Below are 19,055 nucleotides of genomic sequence, written 5' to 3'. Positions count from 1 at the left end.
TGAAGAGGACCCGCTCCATATGCAGATATAAACGGCTCTTCTAAGGTGACAAAAACACAACGATTTGCTTATTTTCAGGTGATTATACTCTAAAGAAAACCAACTTATTAATATTGTATTCCATTTCTGCCAATAGATCCCCCTCTAATTGCTATACTGGCCCTTTAATAATTTGTATATTTGTTTTACAATTGCCACAGACATATAAGGAATTCTCGAAAGAATAATAAACATTTAAAAATGTAAAAAAGAAAAAACTTATGAGGAAACACTTAAATGGTGTCTTATATATGCTTATAACTACATTATAGTGAGTAATAAACCATTCATTAATTGATTATTTATTGCAGGGGAATAACTGTGTTTTTTTTTAAGAAAAGGTGACCTGATTGTACATATACATTTGTTATAATCTAGAGCAGTGGTTCCCAACCTGGGGGTACCAACCCCCACTAAGGGTCACCAAAGCTTGACGGGGGGTCGCGAGGCCTTCTTGATTTTAAGGGATGTAAGACAAGAAAAAATATATATACAATTAGCCTATATATCAGCATTTCATAGATTTCTGTGAAGAAAACAAAATTATTTTTAAAGTTTGGATAATAATATAATATGAAATATCCATAAAATGTGTCACTTAGCCAGGGGTCGTCAGTTTACTCAATGATAGAAAAAGGGGTCCCTTAAGGACAAGGCTGAGAATAACTGATGTAGAGGAATATCAGAAGCAAAGGATCTCATCAGTGATGTTCAGATTTTGTTAGTTTTTTGGGTGAAACAGTTAAACGTGACACAGTCAGTGAGCCTTAATGTGGAGGTTGAAGATTTGTACGATGCTTTGAAGCTCACGCGTCTCAGTCCATTGGCAGGTAGTCAGTTCAGCCACTTCCTCTGATCACGGAAAAACAAGAGTGAGGCAACGAGAAACAACCAAGAGAGAAAGAAAGAAAAGCTTGTTTCTGCAGAACAGACCGACAGAGAGACGAGAGGGGAGAATCATGGGTGCACTGAGGACAGGTGTGTTTGTGCTGTTTGTGCTCCTGGTGCCTGTTTCCTCTCAAGGTAAGTGACACAAATACAAAACAGCTATTTTATAGTTTGGGCTGAAATGTTTGTATATGCGAAGGACACCCATATCACCTGGTTGGCATTGGAAAAGAGTCGGTAGGTGATAAGAGACTAAAGCTGAAATAATTTAAAACTCTAATGCATTTTGTTTTTACGCTCTGCTGTGGAAATCTTTATCTTCCGTAACACGGGCCTTCTCTGCTCGGATAAATGTCTAGAGAACAGGCTGCACTCAACCCTGTAAATTACTTTAAATCACTTGATCCCTCACTTTCTTGACAAATAATATCTATAGAGAGCAGTAAATATCTGATGTCTGTATTGCAGAGAATCAAGATTAGAATAGATCTTTTCTCCACACATCATCATTATCTTGTGGAAAAAGTAGAGCAGCTTGAGGTTTTTTTATACAAGGTAAGGAAATTAAGACGTGAGAATAATGTCTATATTTGGAACATAGGAAACTAAAATTAAATGATTCACAATCTTGTTTTCCACTGATGAAACATTAAAATCTGATATAGAAAATAAACATTGTGTTTATTGCTCTTAAATTGTACATACTGCAGAGGGACTTTTTTTAAATTATATTATTTTATTTTATTTTATTCAGCCTTTCAAAAACAGTGTTTTACATTCACATGTTGGCATCAATATATCTCTATGTGTCTGACTGTAATTCAGCAGTGTCAACATAAAGTACACAATAACGTACTGCCGTTCTTTCCTTTGGGTTTAACTTGTGAAGGTTTCATGAGCAAAAGTTTGTGTGCATTTGATGTTTCCCATACTTTCCATTTTATGCTGTAAAAATATTTTCAAAAATGATCAAAAACACTTTTAAATCCTGTCGTGTATTTCAGTCAGATTCATCGTGATGACAGGATTATAAGAAAGCGTGCAGAATATTTAATAATACACATAAATATGGGAAATAACATCCTCAACCCATCAACACACAATTCCCTCCTTTTGTTTCACCTTTAGGGTGGAAAAATCATCTTATTCCACACAGTCTGACTGTATAATATTGTGTATCAGCTTGGTTCAGCTCTTCATTAAAGCAATATGATGTTTTACACGGAGTGGAAGTACTTTAGATGTGTTGTGCATCATTTTATACACATTTCCCCAAAACTCAGCCTGAGACTTTGATGTTTTTTTTAAACTTTAGGATCTCCAGTAGAATTTATAATACATTTGGTGGGTTTGAACAATGTTTGGCTGCATCATGAGTTTAGAAGTTAAAGGAATAGTTTGACATTTTGCTTTCTTGATATAAGTTAAATGAGAACATTGATACCACTCTCATATCTGTCCATGAAATATTCGGTGTTGCCAGGAGCTGGTTTGCTTAGCTTAGCATAGCTCTATACAATATTCAGAGCATTAATATAGCAGCAAACATCTATTTGTTATCTACAGAGCAGAGAATGAAGTCACTCTCCCTCTGTGTGTGTTGTGATCAGAGCTTCTCCATGCTTTGTTGACATATCCGGGCCGGCCGCAAGGCCTATGGAAAGGAGGCTGGGTCACAGGCGAACATGGGTCTTGGGGTATGGGGTATAACACATGCGCAGTGTAACTGAAGCTGCGGTCGTGCATTGTGATTGGCTCAATTTCGGCGAGTGCAGGCCAGATTTTACTGCGCATGTGTTATACCCCCAAAGATATGACGCGTTTATGACACGTGACCCAGCCTCCTTTCCATAGGCCTTGGCCGGCCGTGCATGCCTTAGTGCATGCATGGCATGTGAGCATGCCCCACTGGCTCGCTCATAGCCACCACTCTCTCTCACTCTGCACTGTTCTCATATGGTGGTTCCATCTGATAACGATGTGCCAACCAGTGGCGGCGTCGCACCCTCCAGTTCCCCCTCAGGCAGCAGCGCCAGAATGAGTTTTGAAGTGGCGGGGCAGTTTTGGAAGACGTAATACAGTGTTTCCCACCGGATTTTGAGAGACCCTCCAGGGGCTAGGGGGGAAGTTTGGAACATTTTAAAGTTAAATGCATCAATCTGGAGCACTTTGAGAGCAAAATTACGAGGCTAAATCAATGAAGAACTTGGTGCTCTAGTAAACAATGAATCATAAAGGTTGTATGGTTATGAATACTGATCGCAAAAAGTCACACAGCATAAGCATGGTAAACGAGACGGGATGCTGACATCGCCGCAGATCCCTTGCACTGAGGACAGTCCACCCCGGTTGACAGTCGCCCTGGCACTGCGCAGCAAGAACTGAACGGCCACGCCGAGGTCCAGGCAAGTGGTGCTGTAAAACTCACGATGCGGCCTTTCTAAGCAGACCAGAGCTGTGCGTAGCGCACTGATCACAGATCGCTTTGATGTCATTTGAATTAGGCTACACAATGGTTGAGAATGATTGGATAATGATCGCACACTCTCCGCCGATTGCAAAATGTGGATAAATATATTATTCAGTGCTTTCTTATTGGGCATCAACCTCGCGTTTACACACGTATAGTCAAAAAAAATACACTTGAAGCATAAATAAACGCTTCAGTTCAGGTTGCGGTTGAGACTGCTGCTGCACAGATTCAAATGAGAGCGTATCTGTAGAGTAAAAAACACTTCGTACTCCCTTGCCTTTGTTTCCACTGTTAGCTGCGAGCGGCCGGCTCAGCCGTCACCATGTTGAGAGCCGTGCAGAGGCAACAGAAACGCTCCCAATCCTGTATTTAGCACATCTAAATTCAACAGGAGATAAAGTTTATTAAAATATATGTCAGGCTAAACTTTAGGGGAAATGTGTACATTGTTGTATTTCCTCTCTACATGTGTATTGGATGAAAAAAAATATGTAAAATATTAAGCACAGGAAATCTAGAATATTTAGATTTGATGAAATGCTTTTGGACGGAGCCATGCTTGCTGTTTGCCCCTATCTCCAGTCTTTATGCTGAGCTAAGCCAACCAGTTCCTGGCAGTAGCTCCATATTTAGCGTATAGACACGAGAGAATTAGTATAAGCGTATTTCACAACATGTTGAACTATTCCCTTAAAGATATTATCAATTTAAGTGTCAATGTTTTTCTTGGTTTTGTTTTTTTATTTTTAGAAATTAACAATTTCCATAGGCCTACATATGAATGGAAAAAAAACAACCAACTGAAAGGTGAGCCGAAGAGGTGACATTATGAGAACTTTAACAACAGCGAGTCTTTGACCAGTCGGATTGCTCGTCTTAACCCACTCAGCAACAGTAATTACACAATTTGCCTTTTTGAAGGATGGAAATAATCTAAGACTAGAAGAGATGTTACATCCTGAAGCAATTTTAGACGATCAAGATTTGATGAGGAAGTTATAGCTTCAATGAATCACCACCAATGGCGACATTCTCATAACATGACTTCTGTTCCAACCGCACGGCGAGATAAACGAGATTCACCAAAACCTCAGAGCAGCCCATCGAACTGACAGGAAGACATTTAATCTACTGAACTGCAGATATGTAGTGGCTTATTTCCTGTTTCGGGGGGGGTCTTGCTCAGTTCTCTCATGTGCCTCACTATGTTGCTATTTTCCATCCCATGTTGCTCAATGGATATCCTGTATGTCACAAACACACACACGCACACACACGCACACACACGTGCACACACACACACACACACACTGAGGCCATATGTCATATATTTATACTTTTTTCCTCAAGTCAGATGAGAAGCACTCAAATCCCTTTACTTATAGTAATTTAAAGTAATAATATCATAACAAATAAGAAATACTCAATTAAAATACCTGTGTGTAAAATCCCTTTACATACAAATAGGAAATACTCACATTAATATTATTATTAAAACTTACTATATGTAAAAACATTTTACATACAGTAAGTTAAAGTAATAATACCATAACAAATATTAAATTCTCCATTGGAAGGTTTTTAATTTTTGTTCATTGAGATCCTTCAAGATACATGATTTACACCCAACAGCAGTGATACTGTCTGATGTTAAATATTAATATTATTGTATTAATAAATTATTATTCTACTTACACCCCGTGGTGGAAGAACTATTCAGAGAAGCCTTTTACACACAGCAATTTAAAGTAATAATATCATAACAAATAAGAAATATTCCATTGGAAGACGTTACATTAAATTATACTATATTACATTATTATTATTTGTGTATTGCATTTTAGAATAAAGGCCTATAATACAGTGTATTACAATACTATTTTACATAAGCATAACATGTTGTATTGATTATATATTTACTGTATAACACTGTTGTATATATTTTCATAGATTTGCATTGTATTCATTAGACATACATATATGTGTAGCAGCTATTTGTTTCTATATCAGTTGCATCATTGTACACTTTATTTTTGCAGGTATATATATATATATACATATATATATATGCGTAAATATTGGCACAGTATATTGATATAGTCAAATGTGATGTATATAATGTATATATCTTACGTTTAAATATATTGTTTATTTCTTTTTGTTGTATTGTATTTATATAAGTCAATGCGTTTTGTCTTGTCACTTGTCTTCTGCACTCAAACTTTTACTTAATCAAAAGGAAACAACTATGAGCAGGAAGGTTGATCTAAAAGTTAGTATTTGTAAAGAAACAAGTTAAAGCATTAATAATGAAATCCCCCAAAACTGGAGATACAAGGTTTTTCATTTTCACTCATTGAGATCAGTGAAGATACGTGCTCTTTACCCGACATCAGTGATATTTCTCTTTTGTTAAATATTTCTATTATCATACAGTTGTATTATTATTATTCATACTTTCTATTTTTTTTTTTATTCATAGTCCTTTTTTATTCATGCACGCTTTTCTCAAGTAAAAGTATTAATACCATAATTCCAAAAGTAAAAGTTCTGCATTCAAAATCTTGAACAAAAGAGAAGTAATATCAGCAAAATGTACTCAAAGTATCAAACGTAAAACTTCTTACTAGCTAGGATGCTGTTGTATTATGTATACAATATAAATATGAGTTATTTATTATTATATACTGTATTTATATTATATTACATTACATTACATTATATTATATTATATTATATTATATTATATTATATTATATTATATCATATTATATTATATTATTTGAAAGTGAGTGTCAGTAGCTTGAAACAAGAAAGGAACAATAAAAAGAAAAGCATAATAAGGCAGGTACTGCAGTACGATTATAAAAAAACAACATTATCGAAAATACTTACAGCTCCCAGAATGTCACTTTTTGTAGGACAATAAGGCTTAAAGTCAATTATGAATTAAAATTACTCATAATTCAGATTGTATGCCGTGAACAATGCATTATTTTCCAAAAATATGTTTTGAAAGTAAAATCTTAATCTGCAATATGATAACTTTAGGTGTCAAATAAATGTGTTACTGTAATACTTCCCTCTGAAATGTAGTGGGGTAGTACAAAGTATAAAGTAGCATAAAATGTACACAAGTAAAGCTTAATGTTGTGCAGTACTTTAGCGAATGTACTTACCTACTCTTCACCACTGCTTATACCTACAGAGGTGGAAATACTGTCATGACTTATTGGAACACCTGAATACAACGAAGCCATCGTTAACATTATTAGTGACACCTGTTCTCTCATGACCAATCAAAATGCTGTCAGCTGTGAAAAAGCCCTGCAAGTGTACATACTGTATGTAGGCTATTCACACACACAATGTGTTGATACATATAGACCAATGTATTATCATGTATATAATGTTTGAAGCTTTTGTTACAATGACATTTATTTATTTATTTATTTATTTATTTTTGCTTTTTCTGTTTACCACTTTTGTGCTGCAGTAATTAATGTGAATTTCCCTGCTGAGGAAAAAATATATCTTATATTATCTTTTAAAATATGGATCTGCAAACTAAAGTAACTGCAGGTATCTACATCCATCGGATAAAAGTGGTGGAGTAAAAAGAAGATGTTGAAATGTATTTAGTGGAGGGGGAAAAAATCGCACAAAATAGAAATATTGAAACCCCTCAGAATAATAATATTTATAATATTTGTTTGTCCTGTAGAGATTTTCTTCACTGATCCAGTCGTCTGCTACTTCCTGGACGCGTTCCTGATTGTTTACTGCCTCATTGCCACGATGCTCTTCTTCAGAGAGAAGGTGAGTTATAGCACAGGAAGTACCGGCCTCAGGGTCACCAGACTGGGCCGAGGTCAAAATAATAATTAGTTCATTAATTGTTTAGTTGACTGACAGAAAGCTACATGATGTGAGTTAAAAAATACCTGAAAACTTCAGGCCTCTCAGATGTGCTCACAATTATTTTCTTTATCAATTAATCTGACAATTATTTTTTGGATTGTTTGATTAATTGTCTATAAAATGTCATAAAATAGTAAAAAAAGGATTACCCATTACAATTTCTCAGAGCACCAGAGGACATCTTCAAATGCCTGCTTTGTCTGACCAAGAGTCCAAAACCCCAATTTATTCAATTTAGAATGATATAAAACAGAGAGAATCAGCAAATCCTCACATTAACGAAGCTAAACCCTGAGACTATTTTACTTTTTTAATCAATGAAAATGATTTAAATGATAAATAATAATTTGAAAACATAACTTTGGGCTCTTGGAACTTGTGATGCTAATTAATCATGATTAAATGATTTGAAGAACAGAAAGATTCAGTAAGTAACAGATCCGTTTTTCGATGTATTAATTTATAAAATGTTTATTATATTTTTTCTTCCTCTCTGTGTAGTTTGTCAACATGCCGAAAGCGGTTGATGGAGCGTCTGTAAGTCTCCATGTTTTCCATTTCTCCACTATTTATTGATTGATATAAACTGTGTATTTATGTGAGTGAGCTTGAATATGTGCATTTCATTTATTTCTCATTGACTAAACAGGGAGATGGAGGCATTTACCAGGTAAGAAGGACTCTCACACCACTTGATGATGTTTAACTGCTGCTCCGCTGTAAAGGGTTTGTTTATAATTTCATATTTCCTCTCCAGGAGCTTGAGAGACCAAAGGATGCTGATCCTTACGAGGTGCTTGAACCATCAAAAGCAAAAGTAAGTAACTGAAGATTTTTTTAAAGGTCACATTCTCGCCTGTTCTGGCGCCTAAGCTGTCAATCATTATGTTGTATTTTCATCTCTTCTAGAAGAAGCCTGGCAGGAAAAAGAAATCTGAGGTAAAGTTATTTACTCACTCACACAGTCTCTTACAATCATACATTTTAAACAAAATCAACTTCCTACAATTGTGGGATATGGTCAAAATAAAAGGAAACATGTGAGTGAAACGGACTCTTTTTAGATACAAGGCTTTGTTCCACTCAGTATTTTATAAAAATGTGGTTATAGCTCTACTCCTGGTGGCACGACCCGTTTATTTTAAGCAAGAGCTCCCTAATGCCTCTCCAAATACAGGCATAGAAAAATTATAATAATGTCAAACAATTTAAATTGGAACTCATTATAAAACCCCCTACAGGCCGTTTTCATAGCAGACGTTTTGTCATAAAATCACAGGTGTCACTAGTAACATTGAGGATGGCTCTGTTGTGATCACGTGTCCCAGTAAGTCGTGACAGTAGGCAGACAATAGGCTGCAGTGAAAATGGCCTATTCAAGGACCCGGAAACTGAAGCAGCTAAATGAAACTTGGTGCCTTCAAATGAAACTCGTGAGCTCGTGTTTACAACATGGGAAGTCGTGTACACAATATGATTGCCTTTCAAGTGGTTAAATCGTGAGAACACTGCTGCTAAGCAACGGCAATATTAAAGTTACTGTCAGCGTATAGAAGCCACAGAGACTAACAATTTACCTATTATGAAATGACCAAGAAAACAATATAAAATTACAATATATTCACTTATTATGCACCGAAAAATTAACTTCCAAGGCCTCCTCCATTTCTCACAATGTCAACAAACACGTCACAACTCGTGAACTCTGAGCTTTCAGAAAGTTTCCACTTACGAGGTCGTGAATACCACAAGAGGGGGGCGTTCATACTCTTCTCATGAACACGGTAAACATGACCCCATTTGAAGGCACCATTTTTTTTTTTTACACCTGTGCTTTTCCTACTGTAACATGTCAAAATGTCTTCGGTGAAAAGAGGTGCAGCGGGCCTATTAAAGGGAAACACTACAGTTCATTGGCCTGTAGTTACAGTATATCAATTTCCAGAAGATGTTATGGCTCGATTTTTTTGAGATTCTCCTGAAGCTGATCAGCAGAAACACAGACTGTAATGATGTTATTTAGAGACAAATCCTGAAGCTGCTGCACAGAGAGGGAATAACAGACCAACCGGTAGTATGCTATGACTGCACCAATGATGAATTTACAGGGATATGGAGAGGTATTTAGATGTAATATTCCAAAAATCAAAATATCCACTAATTCAGTCACAAAGGAATAACTCCAAAAGTTTAAATATTTTTTAAAGGTCCCATATTGTAATAAGTGAGATTTTCTTGTCATTATATTATAAAGCAGGGTTAAGTGATATATAAATACTGTTAAACTGTCAAAAAGCTCAATATACGGAGAAATACACACAGCACGTATTCAGAAATTGTGCGTTTGAAACAAGCCGTTTGGATTTCTGTCCATCTGTGATGTCACAAATATACAATATTTAGATCATTACACGGTTTTAAACATAAACATTCTAAATGTGTCCCAGTTTATTTCCTGTTGCAGTGGATGTGAATAACATCAGCTGACAGGAAGTAAACATGGACCCAAACATAGCAACGCAATTCCATTGCAATTCCGTTGAAATGCACCAAAACGGAGCGTTTCATTCAGAAGGTAAATACAGGTATATTCATGCTGACAGTATGAGGAAAATAAAGGTTTTTTTTAACATTACAGCATGTAAACATATTCTAATAGAAACACAAAATACAAGTATGAACCTGAAAATGAGCATGATATGGGACCTTTAAAACATTTTTTTGAAGTGGGATAATATGATCATCTTTACAAATCCCTGTAAAAACAACATTGGTATCATTGTGCTTTTAAACTGAAAACACTCTTTAAAACGCTTGATAAAGTGTTCCCACTTTGTGATCCACAATGGTCTAATGAACCTAAATTAAAGTGATAATGAGATATGTCTTTTGGCACGTTTTATAAACAGGATCTGGGTGGTTTATCACCTCTGCTTTAAAGTTTCCTCTGTGAAACTGATCAGTAGTCAGCGGGATAGAAAACACGCTCTCTTTTCCCCCTGACGTCACCAGATAGAGAACTGTTGATCTAATCCACACAGATGTTTAATTTGTTCTCTCTCCTCTACAGTCGACCCGTGAAGCTGAGGAGGGAAATAAAGAACCCAGTGAGTCTTTGATCCTCAACGGCTCCGATCCTACTCCTCCGGCTCCCCGTTGAAGTCCTGCATGGTCAAGACACAGTATTGCTGATTGCCATTTGTTTTTAGTTATAAATAAAAAAAACTTAGGCTTTATAGTGGCACTTTAAGAAAAGCTTCTAGCACAGCTAGCAATTGTGGCCTCTGGCTGCTGTATATTATCACGCCGTTATGCTTTATCGTGTAACTGAATGCCAATAAAAGACAAAGCACATGTCAAAACACTTGGAAAATGGTTTAATGATGTTTACAACAAAAGAGAACTGTACATTTACAGTAAAAGATTATCTTTATATGTGTATAAAAACAAAACAAAACAAAAATACAGCAGACAAATGCATCAAAATCTACTATGAATCCTGATTCACATACTTAAAACTCCTACACAACCTTTCAGTTCTACGCCGCCATGACTGGAGGCAGTTTTTTAGTTGTCTTTTTTTCTCATAGTCAAATCGGAGCAGTGTCCCTCAGTGTTGTTGTCCGTGACAGAAACCAGGACTCTTGACGTTAAGAGTCCCGGAAAGACTATTATTATTATTATCAGACTGCAGAATAAGAAAAAGGGAAATAAATCGGGGACACCTTCCTTTAGATGAGCCCAAGCTTTCCACGCGATTAGTAAATGTTTTACAGAATGCAGTTCTTGAGATACACAGACATAATATGTACACGGTTGGCGTTTTCTTTCTTTTTTTTGGTTTTGTTTTTCTCATTTTTCCTCTCTTGTTGAAAGCCATGGTCACTTGGGCTGTGAACTGATAATCACACACATGACACACCCAAAAACATACAAAAATACTATATCTTTAACCTACCAAGAGTAAGACAGTTCTGCAATTAGTTCCATGCTGTGACAGAAAAAAGAGACTACAACAAACAAACGAGAAACAGACGCTTTTCACGCAAGTTTTTCTCAGAAATATACCAAAATATACATCTAAGCTTTGGAATTACTGAGGCTAGGACTAAAGCCAGTGCTGGGTTTGTCTCTTAATACACATGCTGCAGGGTGGAAGGGAGAGAAAAAACAGAGAGAGAGACACAGGACAGAGAGATATCTTTGGTATCTGCATTTGTCAAAAGTTAAATATTTGGATTTTTGCTTTGGGATAGCGCTTGTGAGGTCCTACAACCTCACTTGGAGTAAAGCATTTAAACAAAGTGTCACTGAAGCCCGTCGAAGCCCAGAGGTCTGAGCCGGAGGGACACAGTCCATGCAGAGTGAAGGACCATGATGCATAGTGTCACAGCTGATCAGAGTCTGTAGTGAAGAGACGATGTCAAAGGAGAGAGCAGAAGAGGAAAGGGAAGAGGGAGGAGGAAGAGGAGGGACACAGCAGTGAGTTTTAGCGACCGCAGGATGTGTATTCCTGGAGACAACAGGGTAAAATGTCCTGGGACTATACAGTGTACAGATGATGAGGAAGAGACAGACGCACTGTGAGAGGCAGGAACAGCATTTTCACCACAGTCCTTGAGAGAGAGAAAGAGTGGAGGGGGGGGTGGTGGAAACATCCTAGCAACAGCGCTCAAGACAGACAAAACATACAGAGTCCTGAGCATGTACAGTGTGCACAGGATTAACCCTCAGTGTGTATTAACAAACATCACCCAGCTACCACCAGATTGGTTCGTGTCGGTCGGAGAAGCCCGCTCAGCCCCTGTTCAAACCCCCCCCTCCCCTTTGATCCCCGCCCACAGGCACTGAAACCGCCGCGCCGACAGGACGCCGGAGTGTCTCCGGGGCGGATACACATTCGCATGCAATAAAAAGCAAAACTACAGATGAATCTAGGGGAACTCGGATGAGAGCGTGCAGCGGGGATTTGATGCTGAGCAGTGAGGCGGGGACGGGCCGAGACGGGTGTCGTTCGTATACAATCAAGTTAGAAGTCTTTGGTTAACGTTGGTACCGCGGGAAAGCGAGAGCGGGCTGTGTGTTTGCGCACCGTCATGTGGGGAAGACATGTACATACCTGAACTTTGTTATAGAGTGAAAATAAAAAACAAAACAGGATTGTCAAACTTAAAGTGTTCAAACATGGAGGGGTCGTCTATTCATTTAACAAAGAGTAACTTTTAACAGTAAAGGAATAAAATACACTAAAATAAATCTCAAGTTACAACAAAATCATTTCCATCCAATGCTGAAAAATACATCAGTGTGCAGCATAAATACACCAAATTGTGAAAGAAAAACAGCAGACATTCATAAGCACTGGTATGTACTCTGTCTCCCCCATGTGGTGGCGTTTTCCACAACCCTTCACTAAGTACAGGTCTGAACGGGCTTCTCCAACGACACAAGTTTGTGTATTTTTCATCTTTTTTTGTGTGATTTTTTTTATATTTTTTTATTTCTTAAGTAGATTAAAGCAGGTTTCACTCAGTCTTGAGTTAGAAATGAGGTATACAACAGCTCCTTTTGCCTTAACTGGTGCTCCACACTTCCTTTTGTCAATGTTCAAAACCAGCAAACCAGTGTAGGTGGGTCGACAAACTACAACTCGATGCACGGCTGATCCACAAGAGCATCTTGAAATCTCAGGATCACGTAATGAAACTAAAGCATTAAAGCAATGCCAGTGGCAAAAAGACTAATAAGATCATTAGTAGAGATTAAACAGTCAAACTATGACCACAAACTGTGGTTTAAACCATAACCTGGCTTTGCTTTAAGGCTTCAGTTAATCAGTAGAGACCCTCCTCTGGACAAAAACTAAAATAAGTACTCTCATGTCTCACCGTTTTTTTAAAAATCACTCTCAAACACCTGGTGGAAGATGGAAAAAATGCACCATAATGGTTTGCAGACTGCCCTCCCTATTCTCTCTTTGTAAGACGTTCACACACACACACACGCACACACACATCCACCTGCTGGAATTATTAGTAAAGCTTTTCTCACAGGTATCCTCAACCTGTCGGAGTCGCACCTAAAAAACATAGGTAGCAACATAATCATCCCACGCTCCAAAATGCCCAAAGTACACCGTTTTGTTTCAGTGAAAAACAATGCACCAGGTGAGCTCCACGCTCAAGCTCTCTCTCACACACACTCACACACACACAATGCTACAATGCTCATGTCTTCTACGTAACAATAAGGCATAAATGATAATGTTAATCTTTGTCAAACTAAGAAAGCCAGTGATCTTGCCCTCTCACACTATACAAAACAATTAAAGGCATAAAGTAATATTTCAAAAAAGAAAAAGAAAAAAATCAAATGATTGTTAAAGACAGCACAACAAATCAAGTCCACAACGACTCAACCAAAACAAAAACAAAAATATTAAAAGATTAAGATCAGATGCTTCAGAGTCAGGAGCGCCTGAACAAACACTTCCTGTTGAAAAGACCTCGCAGATGCACGACAGACGCAGGTGTCAGCGACTCACGCACCAACGAGGCGTGGTCTCACATTTCTTCTCTTATTTTTTGGTCTTGTCAGTTTTCAAAAAAAAAAAAAATTGCTATTTTGCAATAATAAAAAAAGGAAGATTTTAGGGGAGTTTTTTTTTTTCGAGTAAGCATGATGAACACTACATTCAGTCTTGATAACATACTGGTTCAAATATAAAATATGAATATCTTACACGTGTTTATATATATATTTATATGTATAGAATTAAGAAGAGATCGTTTCTCTAATTCTTAAGTCTTTCCTCAGATAAATATTTCAGTAACATCCTATGGTGCCGATGCCAACGGGTTCATCTTGCTAGCACATGTTCAACTCTTTAGTAACTACAAACAGCACGGGAGCAGGACTGAGTCCTTTAGGCCCGCTGAGGCCTTAAAAGACGGGAGAACCAGCGACGTGAGCAGCCAGACACCCGCCTAGCTGCAAAGAGAAAGGCTTTTACTTTGGCAAGAAGGATCTCAAAATAATATTTAAACCTGGAAATACCCCATAAATAGTAGTACTAGAAAATAGCAGTAGTAGGTTGTCCTTTTATGTATGGTTCATCAGTATAAACTTTGAATGGCGAGCCAGACAGTACTTATACATTCTACACTGTTCTATGCACAGAAATGCCTAAAGGTGAACCTTATGTTTAAGTGCTGCTGAGGTATATTCAGTCAAAATTATTCAACAACAGAAAAGAAGTACACAAGAGGATAACGTGGACAGACTTCACTGCTTTCAGTCTCAGTGATTTTGCTATTTGGAAGCAGCAGAACAACGCTACTGTTTAACGTGGGGTTTAGTTGAATGTGTAGCACATAACAGTACTTAGACCAACACTGTGTTGGCTAAGATCATTTGGCAGCTTTTTAAAACTAGTCCACAGACAGATTTAGGGAGCAGCATGTTGTTTCGTAGCATGCTGGTTCAAAAATGGCGGTGCTGAGAGGAGGAGCGGTATGTTATCTGATGATCCGATCTATGCATTTACATAAGTGAGCCCTCCAGACGGGAGGGACTGAACCACAAAACCTGATTTTCACAGGTTGTAGTCATAAAGCTATAGGAAAGCATGCAGGCCTCTCAACAGCTCGACTCCACCGGGAGGTTCAGCAGCAAGTTGTTAAAGCTAGGTTTCTGTGATCTTTATCAGCAGCACCAAGTCAGGAATATATATACGGTATCTGCCGAGGTGGGAGAAGAGGGAAATAATTTGTCAGCAGTGTGGAGAGTAGCGATCGGCGTGAACGGCAACTTGCGTGCTCGGACAGGCACGGCAACTACTGAGGAAAACCACTTTGGTTCAAGCTGTTGTTTTATGGCTGAATATTAGTACAAAACCAAAAAACAGAACCTTTCCATTATGCTTCAGAAAAGTCCAAAACTGCTACCAAAATGGCCAAAACAGATGAAAAGGAAAACAAAGCCATCAAATGGCTGAGAGATAACCAGGATCAGGCGTTAGGGGCGAGGCCCCGCTGATAAAAAAAAAAAAAAAAATTTAAAAGAGTAAAAGGAAACTACTTTCTCGTGCCCCAACCCGCCAATCCCTCTCTTTTTGGTCAGTTGTGCTGCCAATTAAAAAATTGAGCGATGAGACACTTTATCAAATCAAAAAAAAAAAAGTCATCTTTGGAAAATGATCATCAAAATATTGCATTTCTATAATCTGTTGACAATGAAGAGAGATTCTGTACTCATAAATATATTGACTAGACTAAGCTACACCGACTACACACAGCAATTATTTTAACAAATATTTTTGGTATATCTTAAAGTACGTAAGCCAGTCGAATGACTGCAGACAAAAAAAAAGAAAGACAGAATTTCATTCCTCCCAAAACAGGCAGACTGCAGCTCATCAATCCAGTTTTTTGGTACAGATACTGTGCACAAGTAGATACGACGGTACTACCATTAAAAAAATAAAACAAAAAACACAATACAATAACCCCATCTAGCCGACGCCCCCATACATTTGGTATGACGACCATGCCACCTGACTAGTCCCCCCCAAAACAGACCAGTCAGCCGCAGAGCCTTGTGGATCATGCAGTCACTGAACTCTCAGCATCTGCCTGAGCTGTAGACAACACATGCAGACTTCTATTTTCTACCTCTGAATCCAAACACAATGTACAGATTTCCAATGGACCACCATCCAAAACAAATCACCCTTAATCAGACATGGGACTGCATGTCTGCAGCTCTTTATAAAGCTCTCAACGCAACGTCAGTCATTTTCTATCAGTGTCTATAATCCGCACCGAGACCGTCATTTTACAAAAAGCTCGGAGGCTACTTCGCCACCGCGGCAAAATGTAAAACTCAGTGTTTCCAGAAAGAGAGACTCAGAGAGACACACCTTGTCCCTCTGACCCTTAAAGCAATGATAACCTTTATATCGGCCACTTATTACTTGTTTTTAAAGCCTTATAACCACGATTAAAAATTGATAGTTAATTCTTAACTTAATATTAGACTTAAAAAGTTCTGAAAATATTAAAAAAAATAAAATAAAATAGGCCGCAAAGATAAAGAAAAAGCAAATCTCTACAATATAACTTTGATATGATTTACGTCAAGGCCTGTCCAAAAAACCCAAAAGAGATAATTAAAGATGGGGTGACACACAAATCCCCATTAGTGAAGATGAATATTGTGAAATTAGTAGTAAATCAGTTTAGTTTGAATGTTAAAAGAGAAAAATCCTAAAGTTTTTGGTTAGAAGTGTTTCAGAGAAAATTCTGACCTGGAAATAGGAGGATATATACTGTATATATATATATATATATATATACAAAATGTGAACAGCTTGATGGTGCCGAGGATATTTTTCATCTTGGACACTTTTCAAGGTTCATGAGGAGCGGCAGGCCAACAACAGTGTCCGTCTGGCTACTGTTTGTGAGAAAATAAACATCCAAGAATCACATAAAGGAAAAAACAGGAAACAAACTCAAAATAAAATAAAAAGTCAACCTCAACCTCATTTGAGGTTGTTTTCTTTTTGGTGGCAGCAAAAGGATTAAATAATGATAGATACAGTGGAAAGAATGTGGGGTGGTTAGTGAAGCGCAGAGCCTATATCAAACGACCTCCCTATTCCCTACATGGTGTGAAAGGAGTAGTGCACGACATAAGAAATAGGGCGTTAATTCAGGATGCAGCCTGACTGGCTTCACTGAGCCTTGGAGGCAGTGGTAATGGTCGAGGCTTGCACAGGCACGGCAGCCGTGGTGGCTTGATGATGAGCATCGGCAGTGACCTGCAGCCCCCCCGCCCCGGCCGACACCAGGCTGACGGGGTTGCTGGTGAGCAGCGACAGGTTCTGGGGGTTCAGGAAGAGCGGCGTGGTGACCAGGTTGTGCCCGTTGCCAGCAGAAGTGTTGGCGAACAGCAGGTTGCTGCCGTCCAGAGAAGTGATGGGGATGGCGCCGCTTGATGCCAGAGCTGTGGAGGAGATGGAAAAAAGGTTGGTGTGTTTAGACAGACGGCGAGGGGACGAGATGGTTTAATGTGAGGATCAGTTTTTAATGTGTGGAGGACCAAACCTGCCTTGAGTAAGAAAGGAGAATAATGAAAAGATTTAAATTGGTTTAACCCTTTAAAAACGGACGTCCCGCGGGCGGCCGTGGGAAATCGTTGTTTGCATGATCCTGTTTAAATCCATCTAAAATAAAAATATCAAAAAAATAAATAATCTCAAAAATAAATTAAAAAAATGTGCATGGTTCAATTAACTTATGGAGTGTTACGAAATATTTTGTTCAAATTTCTACATTTAGAAATCTTTTGGATCCATATGTTTTGCGTGTTTATTTATGTTCATTTTATGAAAAAATGTCAGATTATTTTTCTTTTTTAATTTATGACAGTGTCAATACTTTTATCAATTACTATGGTTTATTGATTTACATAACCTTTTAGCTTAGGTTGTATAGATTTTAGGGATATGAAGCCTTTTAAGATACTCCAAGAAATGACATCACAATAAGCAAAAACACCGATGTGGGCACTGACGGACCATTTCTATTGCAGAGTTAAAAATAATCTAATAGACTTTTTACTGTCACTGCAGGATTCGTTTTTCATCATCAAACTGTATTATCTCTCAGCAGGAAGCCATTTCTTTTCACTGAAGTAATTTTCTCTCAGCACGATTAACCTCGTGGGCGTGGCCTGAATTACTTTGCTCTGAATATGCAAATGCATTGTTGCCTCATTACATTTTATGCTTTAATTATACAAATTATACGAACAATGTGTTATCTTCATAAACCCTTAACGAATTTTCTTTTTTACATCTTATACATATTCATTCATAAACTCAATTTCTTTGGACCTTTTATTTATTGGTTTATTAATTCATTTGTTTCCTAATGAGTCAGGTTTGTTCCTCCATACCAAAGGTTTCCAAACCTGGCCGCAGACCAGTAGGAAATTATATGATTTTTCAAAAAGAGCAAAATAATTACATATGTATTTAGTGTTATTATTGGCTATTTTTGTGGTAAAGTGGTAAAAAAAAAAGGTTTTTAATGTTTAAATTAAAATACCCTTGAACTTGTTACAGTTTGTACTGCATTTTTCCTCATCACTGGCTGTCGCGCTTCCAACAATTATACTGGTTTTCAATTAAAGTAGGTCATCAGTACATCATGTAGCCACCTTTCAGAATTCAGCGGTACATACCAGCTGATTGAGGACGCTACCTGGGTGTTGCTGAGAGGACTATCTGCATTCTTTAATCTCAGTAAGTAACCATAAAGCCATAATCTGCAGTGCAAACAATGTTAGTTTGGGCTTCTAGTTTGTTTTTTATGCTTGCCCGCTCTCTCACTGTTGTCTTTTCTGTTTCTGTGAAGACAAACCACCCCAACCCCAGTCAGCCGACCTGCAACGCAACTGTTAATACAAAAAGGTTTGGGAACTCTGTCTCCATACCAGGTCATGAAACTGCATTGGGTGTGAACCTTGGGTGTGTATTGTACGTGTTATGCATCGTCTCAGATGAGGAAATATTTGTAAGGGAAGAAATGAATATACATACATTGATACACACCTTGAATCGTAGCCAAGGTGTTATTGCTCATGAGAGCAGGACCAAGGCCACCAGAAGTCAGACTGAGCAGGGCCCCCCTGGACACACAGACAAGCACAACATCATTTTGATTAA

The 19,055-nt window shown here is 37.8% G+C and overlaps 2 protein-coding genes across 19 annotated transcripts in view; one reads left to right on the top strand and one right to left on the bottom strand.

Annotated features, from left to right (window-relative positions):
* Positions 1 to 834: 834 nt before the first annotated feature.
* LOC119500787 (T-cell surface glycoprotein CD3 zeta chain-like) lies at positions 835 to 10,694 on the top strand. 2 transcript variants are annotated; one of them, XM_037790714.1, is made up of 7 exons: positions 835 to 1,062; positions 7,125 to 7,219; positions 7,823 to 7,858; positions 7,971 to 7,991; positions 8,079 to 8,138; positions 8,231 to 8,260; positions 10,392 to 10,694. In XM_037790714.1, the coding sequence occupies exons 1-7, from the start codon at positions 999 to 1,001 to the stop codon at positions 10,479 to 10,481; spliced, it is 396 nt and encodes a 131-aa protein (XP_037646642.1). In that variant the 5' UTR covers positions 835 to 998; the 3' UTR covers positions 10,482 to 10,694. The 2 variants fall into 2 exon arrangements, with proteins under 2 accessions (XP_037646642.1, XP_037646644.1); XM_037790716.1 differs by lacking the exon at positions 835 to 1,062 and adding an exon at positions 6,833 to 6,982.
* Positions 7,195 to 19,055, bottom strand: part of pou2f1b (POU class 2 homeobox 1b) — a 27,316-nt gene continuing 15,455 nt past the window's right edge. For 13 of the 17 annotated variants that reach the window (XM_037790703.1, XM_037790708.1, XM_037790695.1 and 10 more), the window contains 3 exons: positions 18,930 to 19,018; positions 15,829 to 17,329; positions 7,195 to 7,206 (listed from right to left, as the gene is read on the bottom strand). In XM_037790703.1, the coding sequence (XP_037646631.1) occupies positions 17,058 to 17,329; positions 18,930 to 19,018 (361 nt within the window). In that variant the 3' untranslated portion in view covers positions 7,195 to 7,206; positions 15,829 to 17,057. The remainder of the gene's footprint in view (positions 7,207 to 15,828; positions 17,330 to 18,929; positions 19,019 to 19,055) is intronic. The other 4 variants (XM_037790709.1, XM_037790701.1, XM_037790710.1 and 1 more) reach the window with 1 other exon arrangement.

This window comes from Sebastes umbrosus, chromosome 13 (assembly GCF_015220745.1).
Source record: "Sebastes umbrosus isolate fSebUmb1 chromosome 13, fSebUmb1.pri, whole genome shotgun sequence".
Taxonomy (NCBI): domain Eukaryota; kingdom Metazoa; phylum Chordata; class Actinopteri; order Perciformes; family Sebastidae; genus Sebastes; species Sebastes umbrosus.
Note: the sequence above shows the minus strand (reverse complement) of the source record. Positions and strands in the feature narration are given on the sequence as shown.